A 19,562-nucleotide genomic window follows, 5' to 3' on the forward strand; every position below is an offset into this window, starting at 1 on the left:
GAGGTGGTTGGTAGACTTTGTTGGGTTTCCCACTTTGGCAGACTCATGGAGGATCCATGCTAGAGAGAGGCTCTGGGCATGTGGTTTATGATGGCAGCCTGCCTGAGAACGAGGTTTGCTGAGCCAATCCTAGATACACTTTCTTAATGTCTCTTCCTTTCAAAGTGATAGCGTAAAAGGTGTTGGAGAGTGTCTTTTCTAAGTGGACAATCATTGTCTTTAAGAGATGAGTAAACTCACTGGAGTCACCCCTCCATATAAACGTTGGGCTGAAAGGAATCTGGACAGCTCATCTGTTCGATCCACTGACTTTGGGCCACCCTCTTCTTAATCTTCAGTGGAACAGACCACATTCCAGTGTCTCTAGTCTGCTTCAGGCAGGAAATTCTGATGTCTGGCCTAAATCCCCCACCCCTCTGAAATAAGCCCATTTCCTTATGTCCTAACTTTGGGAAAGCTCAGACAGCTGCCCTCCATCCCTCATGTCGAATCCCCTAATATGCTTGAAAATGGTCACTAATTTCCTTCTTTGTCTCTCCTCAGTCCCCAGGCAACAAGGAAACTGCTCTGTGAACCATTTTTCTGAGATTAATTATTTGTATTCACAATGCCTATCCCGGTCAGGCACATTAAAGACATTTAATAAAAACTCGTTGATTGATTAATACAAAGTTTTGAATGAAAGCCCATTGACGTCAGTATTGGACGAGAAAAACATTTGAGCAGGAGTGTTTGTCTTAGAGGTTTTATTTGCCCTGGCTTTAGGTTGAACATTTAAGATTAAAGGTAGATATATTTAAGCGATGATTGTCAAGTCCTGTTGAGTCCTGACTCCGCTGCTTGCTGCCAGTGTGACCTTGGCCAAAAAATGTCACGCTTTTGGGCCTTATCTGTAAAATGACTAGGAGTTGCTCCTTCAAGTCTAGAGTGTCCTCCCTGTTAGCCCACTCACCGTTCCTTCTCCCTCCAAGCCTATGTGGTACCATGATCTACATCCCAGCTCACTGTCAGCTAATATAGGGAAAAGGTGATCATTGACAATGAAGGCACTTGCCCCATTTGCCAGTGGCATTTTTACAGGTGATCTATTTAGTATTTGAGGATCCCCCAACTGATCCTGGGATTTCCCCTTTCTGCTATAGCGCCTAGCCTTTGTAGCCTTCAGACCTGACTCAGCACTCCAGGTCAGGTACTGATCAGTGGTTATATCTGTCTTGCAACTCTAGGGCCACTTACTCTGGAGAATAAATAGGAGATTGTGTTCTAGGGTTGAGAGCCTTCATATGAATGTTGCCTCTCCTGATTGTCATGGCCAAGCCATGGGGTTTTACAACTACTCCTTATCAATAATTATAATAAAACATGGCATTTATACAACACCTTACCCATGGGATCTCATTTGATCATCTTCTCTATGACATGAGTGCGATTATTCTCCCCAGTCCACAGATGAGGAAAGTTGAGTTCCAATCAATGTTTATTATGTGCCAGGCACTGTGCTAACCAATGTGAATACTGTTAATAAAAAAAAAGACTGTCCCAGCCCTCAACAAGTTTACAATACAAAAGGAGAAAGGTGAGAGAGATTAAGAGATTAATTGTCTGAGGCATGATTTGGACTCAGGTCTTCCAAGTCCAACACTCAGTCCTCTATGCCAACTAGCTGCTGCTTGGGAGGTGACTTTTTGGCAGCTGTTGACATCACTGCCTCTCCCTCTCCTAGAAGTAATCGATATATGAAAACTTAGTGTGCTGTTTCTGAAATAACTGGTAAAAAAAAGTGATAAGCATTTCAGTTATTAAAGAATCTTTGATACAGGGGAATAATACTGTGCTTAAGAAATGATGAGTGCAGAGAAGCCTGGAAAGATTTCTATGAACTGATGCAAAGCTAATACAGCAGAGGTAGGAGAACAATATACAATGACTGCAACAATGGACGTGGAAAGGAATACAACCACAAAAAACCTAAATGGAATCTTGTAAAATTAGAAAGACCAAGCTTAGCCCCAAAGAAGGGATAGCAAAGCCACGTCCCCGGTCTCATTTGTAGACATGTAGAGGAAGTACATTCATAGGCAGGAAACATAATGCCAGGGTATTTTTTTAGTGCATTGATTGATTTTGCTTTTTGATTGTTTATCATCATTATTTTACTTTTTTTTATAAGGAATAACTTTATTAGGGTAGGGAGGGGCAGGGACACAAGGTGAAATCTAGGCAATGTAAATAGAAAAATTATCAATGAAAAAAAAATTTTAAAGGACCCACATAGAAATATTTAGCTTACAACCACTTGCACTGTTAGTGGGTATTCTCATAAAAGTCAAGCCAGAACTTTAACATTTTCTATCAAAAGCTGCCATAAAAATTTTAGCATTAAATTAAGTACAACAAATTCCTTGAGTAAATTGCAAAATTTCAAATTGGGACCAAGTTTCACCAACATAGAGCTTTGAACCTCAGTTTCTTCTCGGGCAGATTAAGAAGATTGGCTTTACTTTCCAGCCATAAGATTACGTTGGAAGGATAATCTCAAAAATCTTTGGCTGTGGTCACTGAAAGTCGATTCCATATAGAAACAGTCAGAAGAGGACTGCCCAAAGTCAGTGGATCCGGCAGATGAGCTGTCCAGATTCCTACAGAGAGAGCCCTCCCCAAAGGATCCTCCTTCAGTCAACAGGTGTTCAGGATTTCCTCTCTGCCCAACAATGCCCTAGGCACTAGGATTACCAAAACAAAGAATGGATCTGGTCTGATGTCTTCCCTTTGTACAGGACAAAACAGGTCCTGACAGATTGGTTTGTTTCTCGATTGATTGATTGATTGATTGATACTGATTGACCCCAAGTCCTCACTTCACACATTAGGTAGCCAAAGCTTAAGAAACTTATAAGTGACCAATCATAAATATCAGAAGAGGGATTTGAACTAAGATCCTCAGACTGTGCCCCAATTCCTTCTGACTCCCTTATACCTAATATGTCCCTCAGCAAGTCATTTTTTCCTCTTTCTGAGCCTCGTTTCCTCATCAGTAAAAATAGAGGACCCCCCCCCCAAATCTGTGATACTCTAAACTGTTCTCAAGTTACCTGCCCATCAGTGACAGTCACGTGCGTATCCCATTCCCCTCAGGTAGGCTCCCAGTCTTTGGGACATGGGGATTATTTTTCAGCCTCTCCACTGGCACAGCCCTTTCTCCTGGTATTAATATTTCCTGTGACATTATCAACCCTATTTGATGTTTCCAGAGTGCCGCAGGCTGGTCCCCACATCCTTGATGAGCCTTCTGATCTGTGTCTGCCATGGATTATGCAACAGCAGCAGCAACACCTGCAAAAAGGGAGTCTCCATCTTCCTCCTCTCTGCTCCCTTGACTCAATTTATGTGACCCTTCAAAGTCATTAAATGCTCTCTTCTTTCCCCTTCTCAGTGATCATGTTCTGCTGTGGGTTCTAGAAAGAAACAGTCCAATACCAGGAAACATGTGTTCCAATGCCCAGATGAATGAAAGTCATATTTTTATTCTAAAATTAGAAATCAGTCTGGTCTAGGTGATTCTAAGATGTCTTTTAAGCCTTTGCTTAATTAAATTTTGAAGATGAAAAGATTTTTTTTTCTTTGCTGATGAAAGTAGTAACACTACAAATGCCTGTCACTTTATAGTCTGATCTAGGCAAAAGATAAGTAGAGGTGGCATCTCATTACAAAATCATGCCCAGATAATATTTCTCTTAAGCTTAAACCAAGGGAGACTTCCCTCCTTGTTTCTTCATCTCGTGATTTTTTTTTCTGGGGTGATATAAGTAGGGCTGGAATGGAACTATTCCGCTAGGGGGGCTGTAAAAGAGGACTTTACATGAGTAAAAAAAAGGGGAAACCCTAATTGAAGAGGTAGGGCTTTCCCTCCTCTTTGATAAACAATTGTGTGGATTTCCAAATGCGCGCACACACACACACACACACACGGATGTGTTCATTTAATTTATTTAATATGTAATCTTTCCCCAGTTACATGTAAAAACAGTTTTGATATTCATTTTTTGTATTTTCCATTTCCAAATTCTCCTTCTCCAATTCCCTACTCTCCTCAATGAGAAGGTGAGTAATTTGAGATAGGTTATACTTGTGCAGTAAGGCAAAACATATTTCCATAGTAGACATATTGTGAAAGAAAACACAGACCAGAAAAAAAAGTGAAAGAAAAAGAAAGTTTTCTTTAAAAAAAGGATGCTTTGATCTGCATTAAGATTCCATCAGAGTCATTCGGAGTTGATCATTGTATAATATCGTTGTTACTGTGTATAATGCTTTCCTGGTTTTGCTCATTTCACTTTGCATCAGTTCACATAAGTTTTTCCATGTTTTTCTGAAAGCATACTACTTGTCATTTCTTACTCCATTCAACCATTCCCCAATTGATGGGGATCCCCTCAATTTCGGTGAATTTTTGTATATCTTTATCCATGTGGCCAATTCTGCTTTTCAAGGAGAGCTTCTCTTTAGTGGATTTTTATGCCTCTTTTACTTTTTCTATTTACCTTTTTCTATTCTTTTTTTAAGGTATTAATTTTCTTCAGCACTTTTTGTACCTCCTTTAACAAGCTGTTGACTCTTTTTTCATGATTTTCTTGCATCTCATTTCTTTTTTAATTTTCCCCCTATTTCTCTTATTTGATTTTTTAAAATGTAGAGTAAATCTTGGAGTAGAGATTGGAAGTGAGTATTTGGAAAATGCCTGACTAGTTCTAAGATGGGAAACTGCAAGAATGAATGGACCGTATAGGAGAGAAGACAGATGGAAAGAGGACCAATCACAGAAACCATTGAACCTGGAGGAGAAAGAATTGTCCCAGAATGAGAGATAGCAGGGCCATAAAGTCACAGTGTATCCCATAAGCCAAGAAACAAGGGAGTTAATTTCAGGGATGGGACAGTCAGGAAAATGAGACATGATCAGTACTTGTGGACTTGATAAATGGCATTTACATCTGGTTTTGGAACGTTTACTGCTGACCTTTCCTAGCACACCAGTAGGTGTAAACCAGAGAAAAGAAATAAGTGGGTGGCAATAAGACTGTATTGGTGGGACCATCATTCTCTGCCAAGATTTTCAGCTTTCTCTGTTATTCGCTGTGACCTGGCTCATGAGTATATCTTCTGATTATTAGTGTGTCTTTAACAATGACATTAGAGGACAATCTAATCAGACTCAGGAACCCCTGTGTTTTCATTCTGTCTCAAACTTTTACTAACATGTGATCCTGGATGGTCTCCTCATCTATAAGATGGAGATGCTAATTATGCCCACCTCACAAAGCTCTCTAGGATCAAATGAGGTAATCCTTTGAGATGCTTTACAAAGTACTATTTAAGTATTAGCTATTTTTGTTACTATTCTGATGGTTGAATTTGTAGTGAGTATATCCTTAAATTTTTTTCTGTGGAAAGAAAAGATAATGGGTGATCTCAGACCATGTGCATCTTCAAAGCATTTGCTAATGTATTTTTCCCTTTTCATTCCTCTGTAGGTGATTGAAGACAACACGGGGGTCCGCCGAGTGGTGGTCACTCCCCAGTCTCCTGAGTGTTACCCCCCAAGCTACCCCTCGGCCATCTCTCCCACCCATCACTTACCTCCGTACCTGGCACATCATCCTCACTTTATCCACAACTCACACACAGCTTTCTATCCACCCGTCACAGGACCTGGAGATATGCCACCCGGGTTTTTCCCACAGCCCCATCTTCCCCCCACACTTTATGGAGAGCAAGGTGAGTGGGGCAGTGCTGATAGCCTTGGCTTTTTTCAGTTCTTATTTCAGCAAACATTTCTCAGGCACCCACTATATGTAAGTCAGCTAGATTGTACAGTAGATAGAGGATTAGGCCTGAACTCAGGAAGACCTGAGTTCAAATTTGGCCTGGGACACAGACTAAGCTGTGTGACCCTGGGCAATTCAGTCAAAACACCACATACCTCACTTTTCTTAGCTGTAAAATGAGGATAACAGCCCTTCCCTCCCACGGTTGTTGTGATGATCAAATGAGATATTTATTTAACATGTATTAGCTAAGTAGGTTTAGCACATGTAGCATTTAATATAGTGCTTCGCACATAATATGCACTTAATAAATACAGGTTCTTTTCTGTATCTATTCCTTGCAAAACACAGACCTAGGCATCCAAAATTTAGAGATTGAAACTGAAAACAGCTCCTGCCCTCAGGGAACTTATGTGCCTTGTACCCAGTGGGTACTTCAGAAATGCTTAACTTGAGTTGAAATAAGTAGAGTGAGGTATTTTGAGGAGGGAGAAAGCCCTAGTCACTGGGAGAGGCTCCCAGGGTCATTTCCGTGAACTTTTCATCCTTTGCTGCAGAAATCATACCACTATACGGAATGTCCAGCTACATCACAAGAGAAGACCAGTACAGTAAGCCCCAGCACAAAAAACTGAAGGATCGCCAGACTGACCGCCAGAATCGTCTCAACAGCCCCCCTTCCTCTCTCTACAAAAGCCACCTGAACAACTGCACAGCTGTCTACAATGGCTATGGCAAGGGCCACAACGCCGGGAGCAGCGGAGGCGGGGGAGGCGGTGGTGGGGGCCCTGGCATCAAGAAGGCCGAGAGGCGAGCAAGAAGTAGCCCCAAGTCCAATGACTCTGACTCCCAAGGTAAAGTCTCAAGCTACTTGTTTTTCAAAATAAAAGTTTCTTTTCTGTGTATGTTGTTTTCACAAGATAGATGGATAAGACAGACAGATGACAGACAGACATATATATAGATAAGATAGACAGACAGACAGATAAATAGATAAGATAGACAGATACATGATAGATAGATAGATAGATAGATAGATAGATAGATAGATAGATAGATAGATAGATAGATAGATAGATGGTTATGCTAGAGAGATCAGTAGATTTGTTCAAAGAGAGGATGGGCAGCATAGTATATTTTAAAAAGAACCAGCCTCTGAGACAAAACTTGGAGGTTCAAATCCTGCCCTTATAATACAGTGACTGGGCGATCTTGAGCAAACAAATTAACATCTTAGCGTCTCAATCCACTCTACAAGATGTGTCTTAGAAATAAGGTACTGATCCTACAGTGGTATCTATTAGCTAGCCGCGTGCCTACACCAGCATCTATGCCTACATCTTCACTGATGTCTCTGTCTCTACCTATCTCTATACTTTATATCAGTATCTGTGTGTGCATATATTTATCTGTGTTGTACTATTTATGCCCAAATAGATGCAAAGAAATAGACATATAGCTATGCCTAGGTAAATATTGAATCTCATAGTAAATAAAGGACTCACCTCAAGTGGAAGTCCCACCTTAGAGACCCCCAAGCTTGTGTCAGGCTGGCCTGTGTATCAAGTGACTTCCTCAGGCTCTCAGCTGACCAGTCAGGAAAGGAATGTGAAATAACATTGGTATAAAAACAAAAGGTATAAATCTTTTTTTGAGATGGTCTGCAGACTAGTTGTCCTTTTGGATTGGTAGAGGGCAATTTCACACCAGGAGTTGTCCCTCCTGAAATCCATAGGTCCAGATGAAAAAAAGTATGCATGTCTGTTTTTGACATACATATGTAAATGGTATTCTGTTTCTGTTTGTGCCCGCCCTGCCTCCTGCCGCTGCCACCATCACATACACAGTCACATATACATACCAACTTTGACTAAAAGCCATAATCGCATATGGAAAAATGCCCAGTCACTCTGCTCTGAATTTCTGTTGTGAATTGGCATGCTCGCTCCAACCTGTTTCTTAGCACAGCAACAATATTTTAGTGCCTTGTTTCCATGTCATACTTCATAGTGGGCTGCATATTTTTTTTTCATCGCATAGCCTGTATAATTTCTTGCTCCCTATGATCTCTGTCAGTTAAAATGTCAGAGACAGTTTTTGCCTTGATGTAGTCTCTCCTCTTGTGATCCAAGAGCAGAGGTTCCAGGCCAAAACAATTAGTCTCCAGCAGAAGATGGGGTGCTGTGGATGATTCCAAATAATGTCACCCCATCAGACCAGATGCCATTCCTTTCAGACAGTTCAGGGGGGAGAGCTAACCTAGAAAAATGGAAATTTATTTATATTTCATTTCAAACAAAATTCATTGCTTGCTTCCATTTTGAAGGCCAGGGTAGCTCCTGTAACAAGGGGGACGTGATTCTTTGGAAAAGGCTCTACAAATATTATATCGTTTGACCCTCTCAGCAACACTGGGAGGTAGGTAGCAATATTAGCCCTCTTTTAGAAACGAGGCAGATAGAGGTGAAGTGATTTCCTCTGGTCATAGATCTAGTAATTATCCAGTACAAGATTTTAACTCAGTGTTTGCTGATTCCAACCTTCTGTCAAACAAAACTCCTAACTGCCTGGGACCGAGAAGTGCTGTTGACAAAGGGAAACCCTGTGGCGAGTGTATTGTAGACAAGATACTGTTCAGATGTGGTTTGGACTAGATGGATTCTGTTTCCTCATTGACCTCCTGAGCAAGGAGGCCAGTGAGAGATGGGGGTGACTTTCTGGTGCAGGGTGCACCAAAGCTTGTGAGTTAAGGTCTCTTTTATCACGGGCAGAAACCGCTTCTGCTTAGAAGTCCTAATGAGCCCAAAGCACCCATCCCCATGATTTCTAAGGCCTGATTATGGTATGGAACAAAAATGGTCTTTCTAAGCCCAAATTGACAGGAGTTTTGTGGGTTTTTTAGATCAGACATTGTCCTATTTCCTGTAACTGCCAAGCCCCACCTGAACATATCCCTTTTGTGAGATCATTATAAGCAAGATCCTGAATGATAAGCCTTCCAGGGCAATCTTCAGGTAGACGGGAATGTTTTTAAGGAGGCATCATTTTTAGACCAAATCAAGCAGGAAAGCTGAATTTTGTCAAAAGCCAACTTTAAAATTCATGTCCTAGAGAGTTGTAACTATTTTTATACAATGGGAAATTTACTTTAAAATTAGCATCCTGGGGACATTCCTATTTTTATAACCAGAGGACACACAGACTGAATAGGGAGGATGTTCTCCCTCCCCATCATCCCTGAGGATTTCAGTCTTTGAAGAAAGCCAGAATGGTATCTTTGGAACCTGAGAAGCCTACAATTAATATAGAGATGAGAGTTAAGAATAGCAAAGTAAACTGCATCTCTTCCAAGGGTCCTCCCACCCCTTGTGCCTGGGTAGTGAGAGCTACAGTCAGATTCCCAGGGATGGAAGAAATTCAAGATCAGCCAATATTGATGAAGCATCATGAGATGCAGAATGTCTGAACACTTAGAAAGTCATCCTCAGAACTAGGGTGACCCTGGGTGAATCATTTAGCCTCTCAGTACTCTTGGAAGCTTTCTAAGACTATACTTTGCAGAGAGGATGCAGACCTTCACTGGTAGAAGGAGTGTCCTCGCCTGGGAGTCCCCTCAAGTCAAGAAACATGTATCAAATTCCCTGCTGGGCACTGCATTGAGTGCTAAGGCTAAAATAAAAGGGAATGAACCATTTTTGGAGACAACATGCAAACTGTATGCAAATAAGTAAGATAGAGATAATCCCAGGGTTAGGTGCTAGCATTGGTAGCATTGAAATTTCAGCTTTCGTTCCCATCCTGAGACAGACATCTTGTGTGACCAGCAGTTTTCACTGGGGGATATTTCAATTTCAGTTGGGGAATACAGGGAATGGGGAAGGGGCAGTCCTGGGACTTGGTACCAATTCCCACCAAATTGTGTTAGCTATGTTTTTGTAGGAGTTGACTTGTCCCGTGAGGATTCCGTTTCCAGTACCTTGGTATTTTATTTGACACTCTTGCCTGCCTTGGAATGGCTAGCTGCCACATTTCCACCCTTGAACACCTGGGCACTCTCCCTGGGGCTGACAGCCTTCTCTGGCAGTCTTCTGAAAGGTCAAGGGCCTGAAATGTAATTTCTGACTTGGAGTAGCTCCACTTGGCTTGGAGTTGATAAAAGTGGAGGTCAACTGGCCTCTTGTTATCTCCCAGCACTCCCCAGCCTGGCTGCGTTTGGAGAAGGCCACGTCACCCTAATAGTGGTGCCAGAAGGATTCTCATGCTGCTCAGGCTGGAACAGTAAGCCCCAAGAGACTTGGGGGACAGAAAACAGAAGCCAGAATTTCAGAGATTATCTAGTCCAACTATTTCTGTGAATTGCTTTGTAACCTTTCGGTTAAGTATATTCCTCACAGCCAGCTTAGCACCGTGAGTATAGTAGGTCCTGAATAAACGATTGTTGGATTATACTGAGTATGGCGTTCCTCTTTTACAGAATGCCCTGTCCTGGACACCAATCAGTAGGCAATTGGCAATTTAAGGACAAAGGATACAGCAGTCTCTAGTGTCACGGAATGAGTGGAGGTCATGAATGGAGGTCTCCACAAGCTATGTAGAAGATCCATACGATAGGAAGTGAATTAATGCATATTATGAATATGCATAATTATGAAATATGAAAATCAATAAATGCCTATATCTCTATATACACTGATACCTACAACATAGTTCAGCCCAAGAAGGTGTCAAAATTGCTACTGTCGGGGCGGCCAGGTAGCACAGCGAGTAAGAGCACCGGCTCCAGTGTCAGAACGACCTGGAGATCGAATCCCAGGCTCAGACACTTAGCACCCACCCAGAAACACCTGGCCATGTAACCTTGAGCAAGTTACTTAACCCCAATTGCTTAGGGGCGGCCAGGTGGCTCAGCAAGTAAGAGCACTAGCTCCAGTGGTGGGATGACCTGGAGATTGAATCCCAGGCTCAGACACTCAGCACCACACCCAGAAATAACTGGCCGAGTAACCTTGAGCAAGTTACTTAACCCCGATTGCTTAAAAAAAAAAATTGCTACTGTCCTGCCTCCTTTCTTCAAGGTAAGATGTGTCAACTCAGACTAGGGGATGCAGCAAAAGGTTTCAAGGAAAGAGATGTGGGAAATTTGAGGAGATTTTGGCTAGAAGGGAGGGCCAAGGGGATCTGAGGAGAAGTGGCTTTTGGGTGGGGCCTGAGCAAAGAAAGGATGGCATGAGCTGGAGGGACAGTGAAGTGATGCTGGAGGACAGAATCCATGTAGTGCTATTGACTGTAAGAAGAGGAAGGGGATGAAATAAGCCTGGAAGTAAGATCTTCCTCAGATCATCTCTCTAGAGTTCCAAGTGACCCTGAGTGCCCTCATTCTGTGGAAAGGGCCATTGAGGACCAGAGATAGTTCCCGTGCCTTGTGAGTGTCCGAGGTGTTGAAGCTGGTCCTCAGCTGCAGCCCTCTCACCACCACACTTACCTAAGCACCTCTCTCATCACTACATGTCGTCATTATTTTCTCACCTGTACACTGAGGGAGTTGGACTCATGGCCTCTTCTTTTCCTGTTCTTAATATTCAATGACCTTGCAGTAAGGTAGGTATTTAATAAAGGTTCATTGAAATGAATGGTTCTTTTTCAGTGAGAGTTGGGTAATTCCCTATCAGTTTACCATCACTAAGTCAGGTTATGAAAGGGTTCAAATCCTGCCCCTGGCTCATGTTAGCTTTCATAATAATGGGCAAGCCGTTAAATTTTCAGTTCCCCTGGCACTTCTCTTAGATGACAAATTACAGATCCTCACTTGTGGCAGGAGTTTGAACAGTGGAAGCCCCACAGATGGATGAAATTGCAGGTACAGATAAAAGAATGTGCCCACAAAGTGGCTGGAATTCCTCTCTTTATCTGTACGTTCCTTGCAGTGGAGGTGGGGGGAGGGGGATCACCTTTGTTTTCTCATGCTGCTCAGATCCGAATTCCTCTGCTGCAGCTCACTGTCAGGGTCGACCTGCTCCCAGAGAACCTCTCCTTCTGGGGCCTGTTACCTTCCCAAATTGCTGTCCTCCCTCCTGCATGTGCAGACCCTGGGAAAGTCAGGCCTGGGCCCACCTGGGCCTACTTGACACTGGGGCCCTTTGTTTCCCGTGATGGCGGTGGATGTTAATAGGGATTGGAATGTCAGGGTTGGACACAAAGCCTCTCTATGGGCATATTTCCTTGTGCCAGCCTGCTGTAACAGATAACTTCAGCATTTTTTTTTCGCCCTTTAAATTAGGAAATCAAACCAAGCTTTTCAATATCTCTCAAAAGGTACTGCCTTCCTTTTGTCCATTGTATTAATTATTGACTACCTTCTTCATCTTACTGAGGTCCTGAGCAGTGTGCCAGCTCCCCGGTCAAGGTATCCACCTGCTCAGAGGAAAGAAGACTTTCTTTTATCCACTTTAGTAGTTCCTAGCCTTTTTGGGGCGGGGGGAGGCAGGGAGGTGCTAGAGCCTATTTACTGACTTGGCAAAACCCATGGACTCCTCAGAATAATGTTTTTGAAAATATTTTTTTAATGAATGAGATTACAAAGGAAACCAGTTATAAAAATAAAGCTATTAAAATAATTCATGGACCCTCAAGTTAAGAACCCTGGGCTTCTATTGAATATCTGAAAACTGAATATCCCCAGATTCATATTTGCTCAGTTGTGTTACAGCAACCCTTGATCTCAAGATTGATTTTCTTTGATCTAAAATTCAGGCCTTCCCTCCACTCAGTTGTGAGCAAAAATATAACCAAAATGACAGGGAAAGTTAAAAAAACAAACAAGAAAATGATCAAAAGTGAGCTCAGGGCTCTGAATTTCCCCTCTCCGTGCCATGTACAGTTTAAAAAAGTGAAAACCATGTGAATAGGTAAGACATTTTTTAGACAGAAGAATGTGAGTCCTCAGATCACAATGGACAAAGAATTCTTTCTGGTCAGAAAACCGGACAGATAATTAGCACTCTTTCTTTCATTTTAACTTGGGCCGCCATCTTTATCCCCCAGATCCCATGATCTTAAGAGTGACTTGGGTTATGAATTTGAGTTGAGTCCATAGAAAAGATACAGGAGAGTAATATCCCATAGAAGATAAGAGGACTTGGTTCACACAGTTTGGGAACAACCAGACACAGGAAATGGGTGGGGGACGGGGGATTCCATTGCCCCAGTTCCACTTTTCCTTGTGTTCCCACTAGATGAACATTTTCCAAAGGGAAAATCTTCTCTAACAGGGCAGGGGAAAATAAAAGACTTATTACTTATAGTCTTGTGGTCAATGGGCTTCATACTGGGTTCTGAAATTTGAATAAATCTCCATTTCATTAAATCTCCCATTCTTTTCATTTTTGCATTTCCCATCACCCTTGCAGGCTACACTCTACTCAGCCCCCTCAAACACTACATATAGAAACAGTTGGAACAAATGAATAAAAAGAAAGTTCAGACAGATTGACATTATATACAATTTCACGTGAAAACAGTATTGGTATGTCAAGGCTTTCCAAGTTATCCTTGATAACTGGTCAGCTACCCTTTACAGCTGTTGTGGTGTTTCATTAAAATTTTAACTTAATAAACGTCCCTCATGCCATTTCCATGGATGTCTGTGAAAGAAATCCTCCATTTTTTTCATTCTCTAACAAGGCTGCCTTTGGCCATGCTAATTTACAACATCATATTAGTTGTGCAGGTACTCCTGGAGATGGATCCAAATTTAAAATACAATTATTCTTTTTTTTTCACCTGTACTTAAAAGTTATTATATATACATGGTTTAGAAGATAATAGGTCCCACTGCACCCTGCCCTGGTCAGACCACATTTAGAATTTTGGGCTGTGTTCTGTGTGCCACATTTTAGGAAGGCCATTAATGAGCTGGAAAGTGTCAACAGGAAGGGCCTTGAGTCTTTACCAAACGAGCATCGCTTAAAGGGACGATGGGTGTTTAAGGCAGGTCAAATAAGACGTGATAGCTACCTTCAAGTAAAGAAGCAGACATTTTGCTTGGGCCCCTGAGAGTAGAATGAGCAGCAGTGAGAAGGGTAGATAAAGAATTGAGCTTGAAGTCTAGAAGACCTGGTTTTGAATCTTTCCTCTGACACATTTGTGATCCTAAACCATTCACTTAACCCTGGCGCCCTATTTTGTGATCAAAATGAGGAGGCCTGGACAAGATGGTCCCTTTGATTCCTTCTGACTCTGAAGCTATTATCTTAAAAGTAGCCAGCATAGCAAATTTGAGCTTGGTCTAAGGAAAGGCTTTGTAACAATTAGAGCTTATCCGAAATGCTTCCAGAGGTAATGCATTTGGAACAGAGACTGGAAGACCATCATTGGCTCTGCTTCAGAGAGATTGGACCAGATGGCCTCTGAGGGCCCTCCCAATTCTGGGATTCTGTGAAAGTCAAAGCATGTAACATTGTGAATTCCTTGAAATAATCCTCTTTCCTATCAGAACATCTCTTGAGATAGATGTTCCCCAAACAAGCCAGACCCCCAATGATCTACAAATAAAGAAAGCCATCCACTTTCTGTTGCTTGCTTCAGAGCACACACCAGCCTGTCTCTGACCTCATACTTGTCTTTACCAATACTTCTAATGACACGAGTTATGAAGTGGAACAGAATGGTCCTCAAAACAAAGAGATGGACGAGCCCAGCCATGTTTTAGGTTTACTCAGTTCCTTAAAACTTTCAGGGTTTTGCCAAGCACAGTTTTTATTAATATTTAGTCTCTGGAGGAGATTTATCTCATGGAATGTCTCTCTAGATTATTCCATAAAGCATCTCTCTCTCTCTCTCTCTCTCTCTCTCTCTCTCTCCCCCTTTCCCTCTCCCTCTCCCCACACCCCCCCCTTTCCAGTGCTAAAAATCGTGGACTATTTATATTCAAGACAACATCTCCCTCCTAGGACTCCATCTGTCAAGGAGACAGCAGTCAGGGTGAACAAACCCAACATCCTAGTGTTATTTAGCTGGTCACCCCCGTGTTCTGTGGACAGTGACTTCAGGACTCAGAAACAGACTTAGCTGAAGGATATATTTATGTTTCACTGGAGATTTTGGTGTGTGGGTAGTTTTTTCAGTTTTCCATACTTTTCCTCCATGGAATTAAGCCAGGTGACTTAACCCCAACCTGGATATTCAACCAATGGGTCCAAGACTTCCCTCCTAATATGACTGAGAATATGAATTACTAGTCCATAATAGAAATAGAAAGAGGGTCGTCTGTGTGTGTGTGTGTATGTGTAATAGCTGTAGTCTGACAGTAGGAACTAGGAATCATTTCCTAGAAGTGGTCATGAACACCTGTCTGTGGCTCACATCTGGTTTTAATGTAAAAAGTAGATGCATAGGCAGGTGGTGTGAGAGAAGCATTTCTGACAGCTGTGCCCAACATAGACTTCCTGGGGTGATACCAGAAGAGGTATGTTAGGAAGATACTGTTCTAGGCCTAGTTCTGAACATAGCTGCTCCAATGGTCTTGGGAGGGTCTCCTCCCTCCATGAGCCCCAGTAAAGAGCCTTTAGTTCTCAGTAAAATGAGATAGACTAAGGTCCCTTACAGCATCCCATGATTGACCCTCTTTCTGCGTAGCTATTCTCCTCCTGCCCCTGTTTTTACACTTATTCTTACTTGTTTAGACAGGGCACTTGATCTCTGTCAGCCTCAATTTCCTCAACTGTCTAATGGGACCATAGTAGTGCCTACCTCTCACGGTTTTTGTGAGGACCAAACATAATATTATTTGTAAAGTATTTGGCACTGTTCCTGAAATAGACACATTCCTTTCCTCATAAGGCAGAAGGATTCATAAACCTTGTCTTCAAGGAAGTCACCTTCTGACGGCAGAGACAACTATGTACTTTCCAATTACACATGTCAGTGAGATCCCAGTGCTCTGTCTTACTCCCATGCCTTGAGTCTCTCTTTGTTCCAGACAGTCAACAAGCATTTATTCATTAGTTACTGTGATCCAGGCATTGTGCCAAGACTTGGGGATACAAAGAAAGGCCCCCCCAAAATCAAAACAAAAAATAGCAACAGCAAAAAAATATTCCCTGTTCTCAGGAAGCTCACATTATGGTCAAGGTGTGGACATGGCTCACCCTATAGCGTATCGCCATGTGCATTAGATAGACCAAGGGTCTTAGAATCAGAACAACTAGCTTCACATCCTTCCTCTCTAAGTGAGACCCTGAGAAAGTTCCGCTGCCTCCATGAGCTCTGCTTTCTGAATCTGGGAAGAGGAACAAGTGACCTCTTTTTTTTGGGGGGGGGGGGAGCACTATTTCAGTGTGAGCTGTTCTTTTGAAATCGTCTTTTCTAAAGAGATGGATGGAAGAAGCCAAAGCTTGAGAATGTGAAATGAAAGCAAGATGGTAAATAAACAGATAAGAGTCTACCTACAGAAAGAGAAGGCTTAGATGAAGCTATGAAGATATCAAGGTAAACAGATATGTATCTATACATAGATGGGGAGGTAGGTAGTTTCCTGGGAGTCAAAAATATTCCTCTTTTTACTGTAAAGGCATAAAATTACCCCTAAATCTTTGGAGAGAATAAAACAAAATAGCCCTATTTAATGCTTTTAATAATAAAAGTTTAGCATTTAAAGAGTGAATTCACCACTTTATACAGGCTAGTTATAATAATTATTAAAAATTGAATGTAATCCCTGTCATTCGCCCTCTTTCATACCACCTTCATTTCCAAATATATCTCTCTGCTCCTCCTATCCAATGAGTCATCCCTTATAACAAAGAATTAGAAAGAAAGGAGGAGGAAAAAAATCAGCAGTGTTTGGCTGATCATTCTTTTGGCAATTTTTCTGTTCGCAAAACATACCCCAGACAATAAGTGGGCTGATGGAGGAAGGTGGTTTGACATCCTTGGTAAGTACAGCTCTGGCAAAGCATTGGTTGAAGAAGACAGGATTCCAAACTAAAGGCACGGTTGGGGATCATTTGTAGATTTCACGGGGCCTATAACCTAACCCCAATATTATACTAGAGATAAGTGATCATTAATTGTAGAATTCAGATCTCTTGGACTCTGCTCCCTCCCAGTGGATGAGGAGCTATGAGAGTTCAAATCTCAGCTCTGTGACTTGCCCCGTGGGTGATCTTGGAGAAGACTCCCTCTCTGGGTCTCAGTTTTCACATTTGTCTCTATGCTCAGATGAAATGATATGTGTAAAGTGCTTTGTAAACCTTAAAACCATATATGACAGTAGTTATTGGTCTTATGTTATTTACCAAGGAATAAGACTATTAATGAAGCCACACTGAATAAAAGCTGTCTTAGATGGTTTGGCCTCCATATGTGCCTGTGGAGTAATGAGGGTCGATGAGGTACCTCCGTAGGTGTGAACCATCCCTAGTTAATGGGAATTCCTAAGCAGGCATTATACAACTAGAAATTCATCTCTAAGGCTTGTTCTTCCTTGTTCCTATAAATTCTGTTTTTCACAATAAATTAAAAACCTCTGTGAATGAGGACATGTGGCAGATACTCTTACATGGAATGTTTTTAAAGTTCTGCTCAGTTACAGAAGTTTTTAGGGATTGTCAAGAGTCCTGGCCCTGACTACAATCTCTGCCCCCTCTCGGACATTCCCCTGTCAGAGGAATCAAGGTGCCTGTGATCTGTCTGTCTGTCCCATTGCTGACATTTTCTAAGTCTTCAATGCATGGGATGGAAAATAAAAGAGATAAAATTGACAGATTTGAGTTAATTTCCTATGGCCTGGTAGCCACATTTTAAAATCGTAAACAACAGTGTTCTGAATGGTTATTGTTTAGACCAGAGCTGAAAGCCACGTGAAAGTTCTTGTGATGGTCTCCACACAGCAGTCAGTCATAATCATTTACTAAGCACCCACTGTGTGCTAGGCATTCTACCAAGTGTTAGAGAAAGAAAGAAAAGCAGTAGACGGTCCCTACTCTCTTGGAGCTCATTGTCTAATGGAGAAGATCACCTATGGACAAGCCACGGACTGAATAAAATGGAGAGGGAAGGGCATAGCATTAAATGAGATTAGGAAAGGCCTTCTGTAGAAGGTGGACTTTCAGCTGAGACTCAGAGGAAGCCAGGAAAGCCAGTAGGCAGATAAAATAAATGCCCCAGGTTTTTAAAAAGTGACTTTTAGTTCTGTCTGTAAGGCTCTATTGCATGTAAGAGGACAAATGAGATTTTTTTTTAACAGTCTCTCTATTTGTAAAGCCATTTTTAGCTCTAATTCTTTGAAGAACACGTTTCCTCATTTTTACTCCCTTCGTCATCTGTCTGTCATCTGTCTATATAATTGTCGCTGTAAATAGCAAGAGGGGAATTTTGGTGCTCCCAGGGCTTGACACGTGTAGCGGTCACAGTACCATGGGGGCCCTTAGGTGTCCATTTACTTGTTTTTAAAATAGTGCAATAAATTTATTTCAATATAATTGGTTTCTTTTATAATCCTATGTATTTTATTTAGGTATGTGGTCAGTGGATGCCCAAAGAGTTTAGCACTTTCTCTCTCTTCTCTGTCTCTCTCTGTCACACACACACACACACACACACACACACACACACACACGGTTAAGAAACAAAGGAGGAGAATGGAACACCCAAGCACAGCAGCCATGGAATGGGGAAGATGGCGGGCAGCTGTGCAGACAGGCTCTTGTAGACTCCATCACCTTGTCAAAATCCTCACTCTTCCCTCCTTAATAATTCCCATTTCCTGTGTTTCCTGATGTACTAACTTCTCTCCTACTTTGGTACAGTGGAAACACCATTGTCTCTGGAGTCAGAAGATATGGTTTCAAATTCTGCCTCTGACACTCTCTTGGTGGTCACCTTGGGCAAATGACTACAGCTGTCCATTTCCCCTGCAGGAAAATGAGGGGGGTTGACCAACTGACCTCTCAGGTCCCTTTCGGTTCCAAGTCTATGATTTCCCCATATTCTCTCTGTAAGCATCAAACGTGACTTCTAATGAAGGCCAGTAATCCCCTCCCATAGACCTTTCCAGTAGAGGACCCTGACCCGACTCCTGGGAGTTGGACAAGGCAACCTTCAAGGTCCCTTCCAGCTCTGAAAATCTCTCCCCTAAACCACTGTAGCGGTCTATACTGCCCACTCAGCTGAATTTTTCTTAAACACTTCTTGAAGTATTTTTACATCATAAATTACCAAGTTAATTTAGGGTGGAATGGGGAGGTTTAATTTCATTCCATGCCTCAGTTGGTTACTGCATGGTGAACTTGCTAACTGTGGTCACATAAGAGGAAGGGTCGGCATCAGAGTGCATGAAGAAGGCTCGTCTTCAGATGAACTGCCAAGGACATTGAACCACCAGTCATTCAGTCTGGAAAAGACCCGAGACCCTTCTGGTCCCTTTCCACCACCGGCTAATGCCTTCCTCTCTCAGGTCGCCACCCATCCACTCTGTGTGTCTTGTACATATCTAGTTAGATACTTGCTTTTTCTTTATTAGAATGTAAGATTCTTGAGGTCAGGAACATTTTCCTCCTTTATTTCTATCCCCAGTGCTTAGCACAATGCCTTGGTACAGAGTAACTACTTGATAAAGGTTTCCTTCCTTCCTCCCTTCCTCTCTCCCTCCCTTCTGTTCTCCCCCTCCCTCCCTTCTTCCTTCACTTCCTCTCTCCCTCCATTCTGTTCTCCCTTCCTTCCTTTCTTCCTCCCTCCCTC

General features: G+C 42.2%; 1 protein-coding gene across 4 annotated transcripts in view; it reads left to right on the forward strand.

The window, feature by feature from the left end:
• FNDC3B (fibronectin type III domain containing 3B) overlaps positions 1–19,562 on the forward strand; it is a 388,473-nt gene that overhangs the window by 239,610 nt on the left and 129,301 nt on the right. For all 4 annotated transcript variants that reach the window (XM_069083590.1, XM_069083591.1, XM_069083593.1 and 1 more), the window contains 2 exons: positions 5,532–5,775; positions 6,383–6,679. In XM_069083590.1, coding sequence (XP_068939691.1) covers positions 5,532–5,775; positions 6,383–6,679 — 541 coding nt within the window. The remainder of the gene's footprint in view (positions 1–5,531; positions 5,776–6,382; positions 6,680–19,562) is intronic.

Source organism: Petaurus breviceps, unplaced genomic scaffold (genome assembly GCF_028583685.1).
Source record: "Petaurus breviceps papuanus isolate PSGF00001 unplaced genomic scaffold, PetGlider_PUasm1.0 173, whole genome shotgun sequence".
NCBI classification, from domain to species: Eukaryota; Metazoa; Chordata; class Mammalia; order Diprotodontia; family Petauridae; genus Petaurus; species Petaurus breviceps.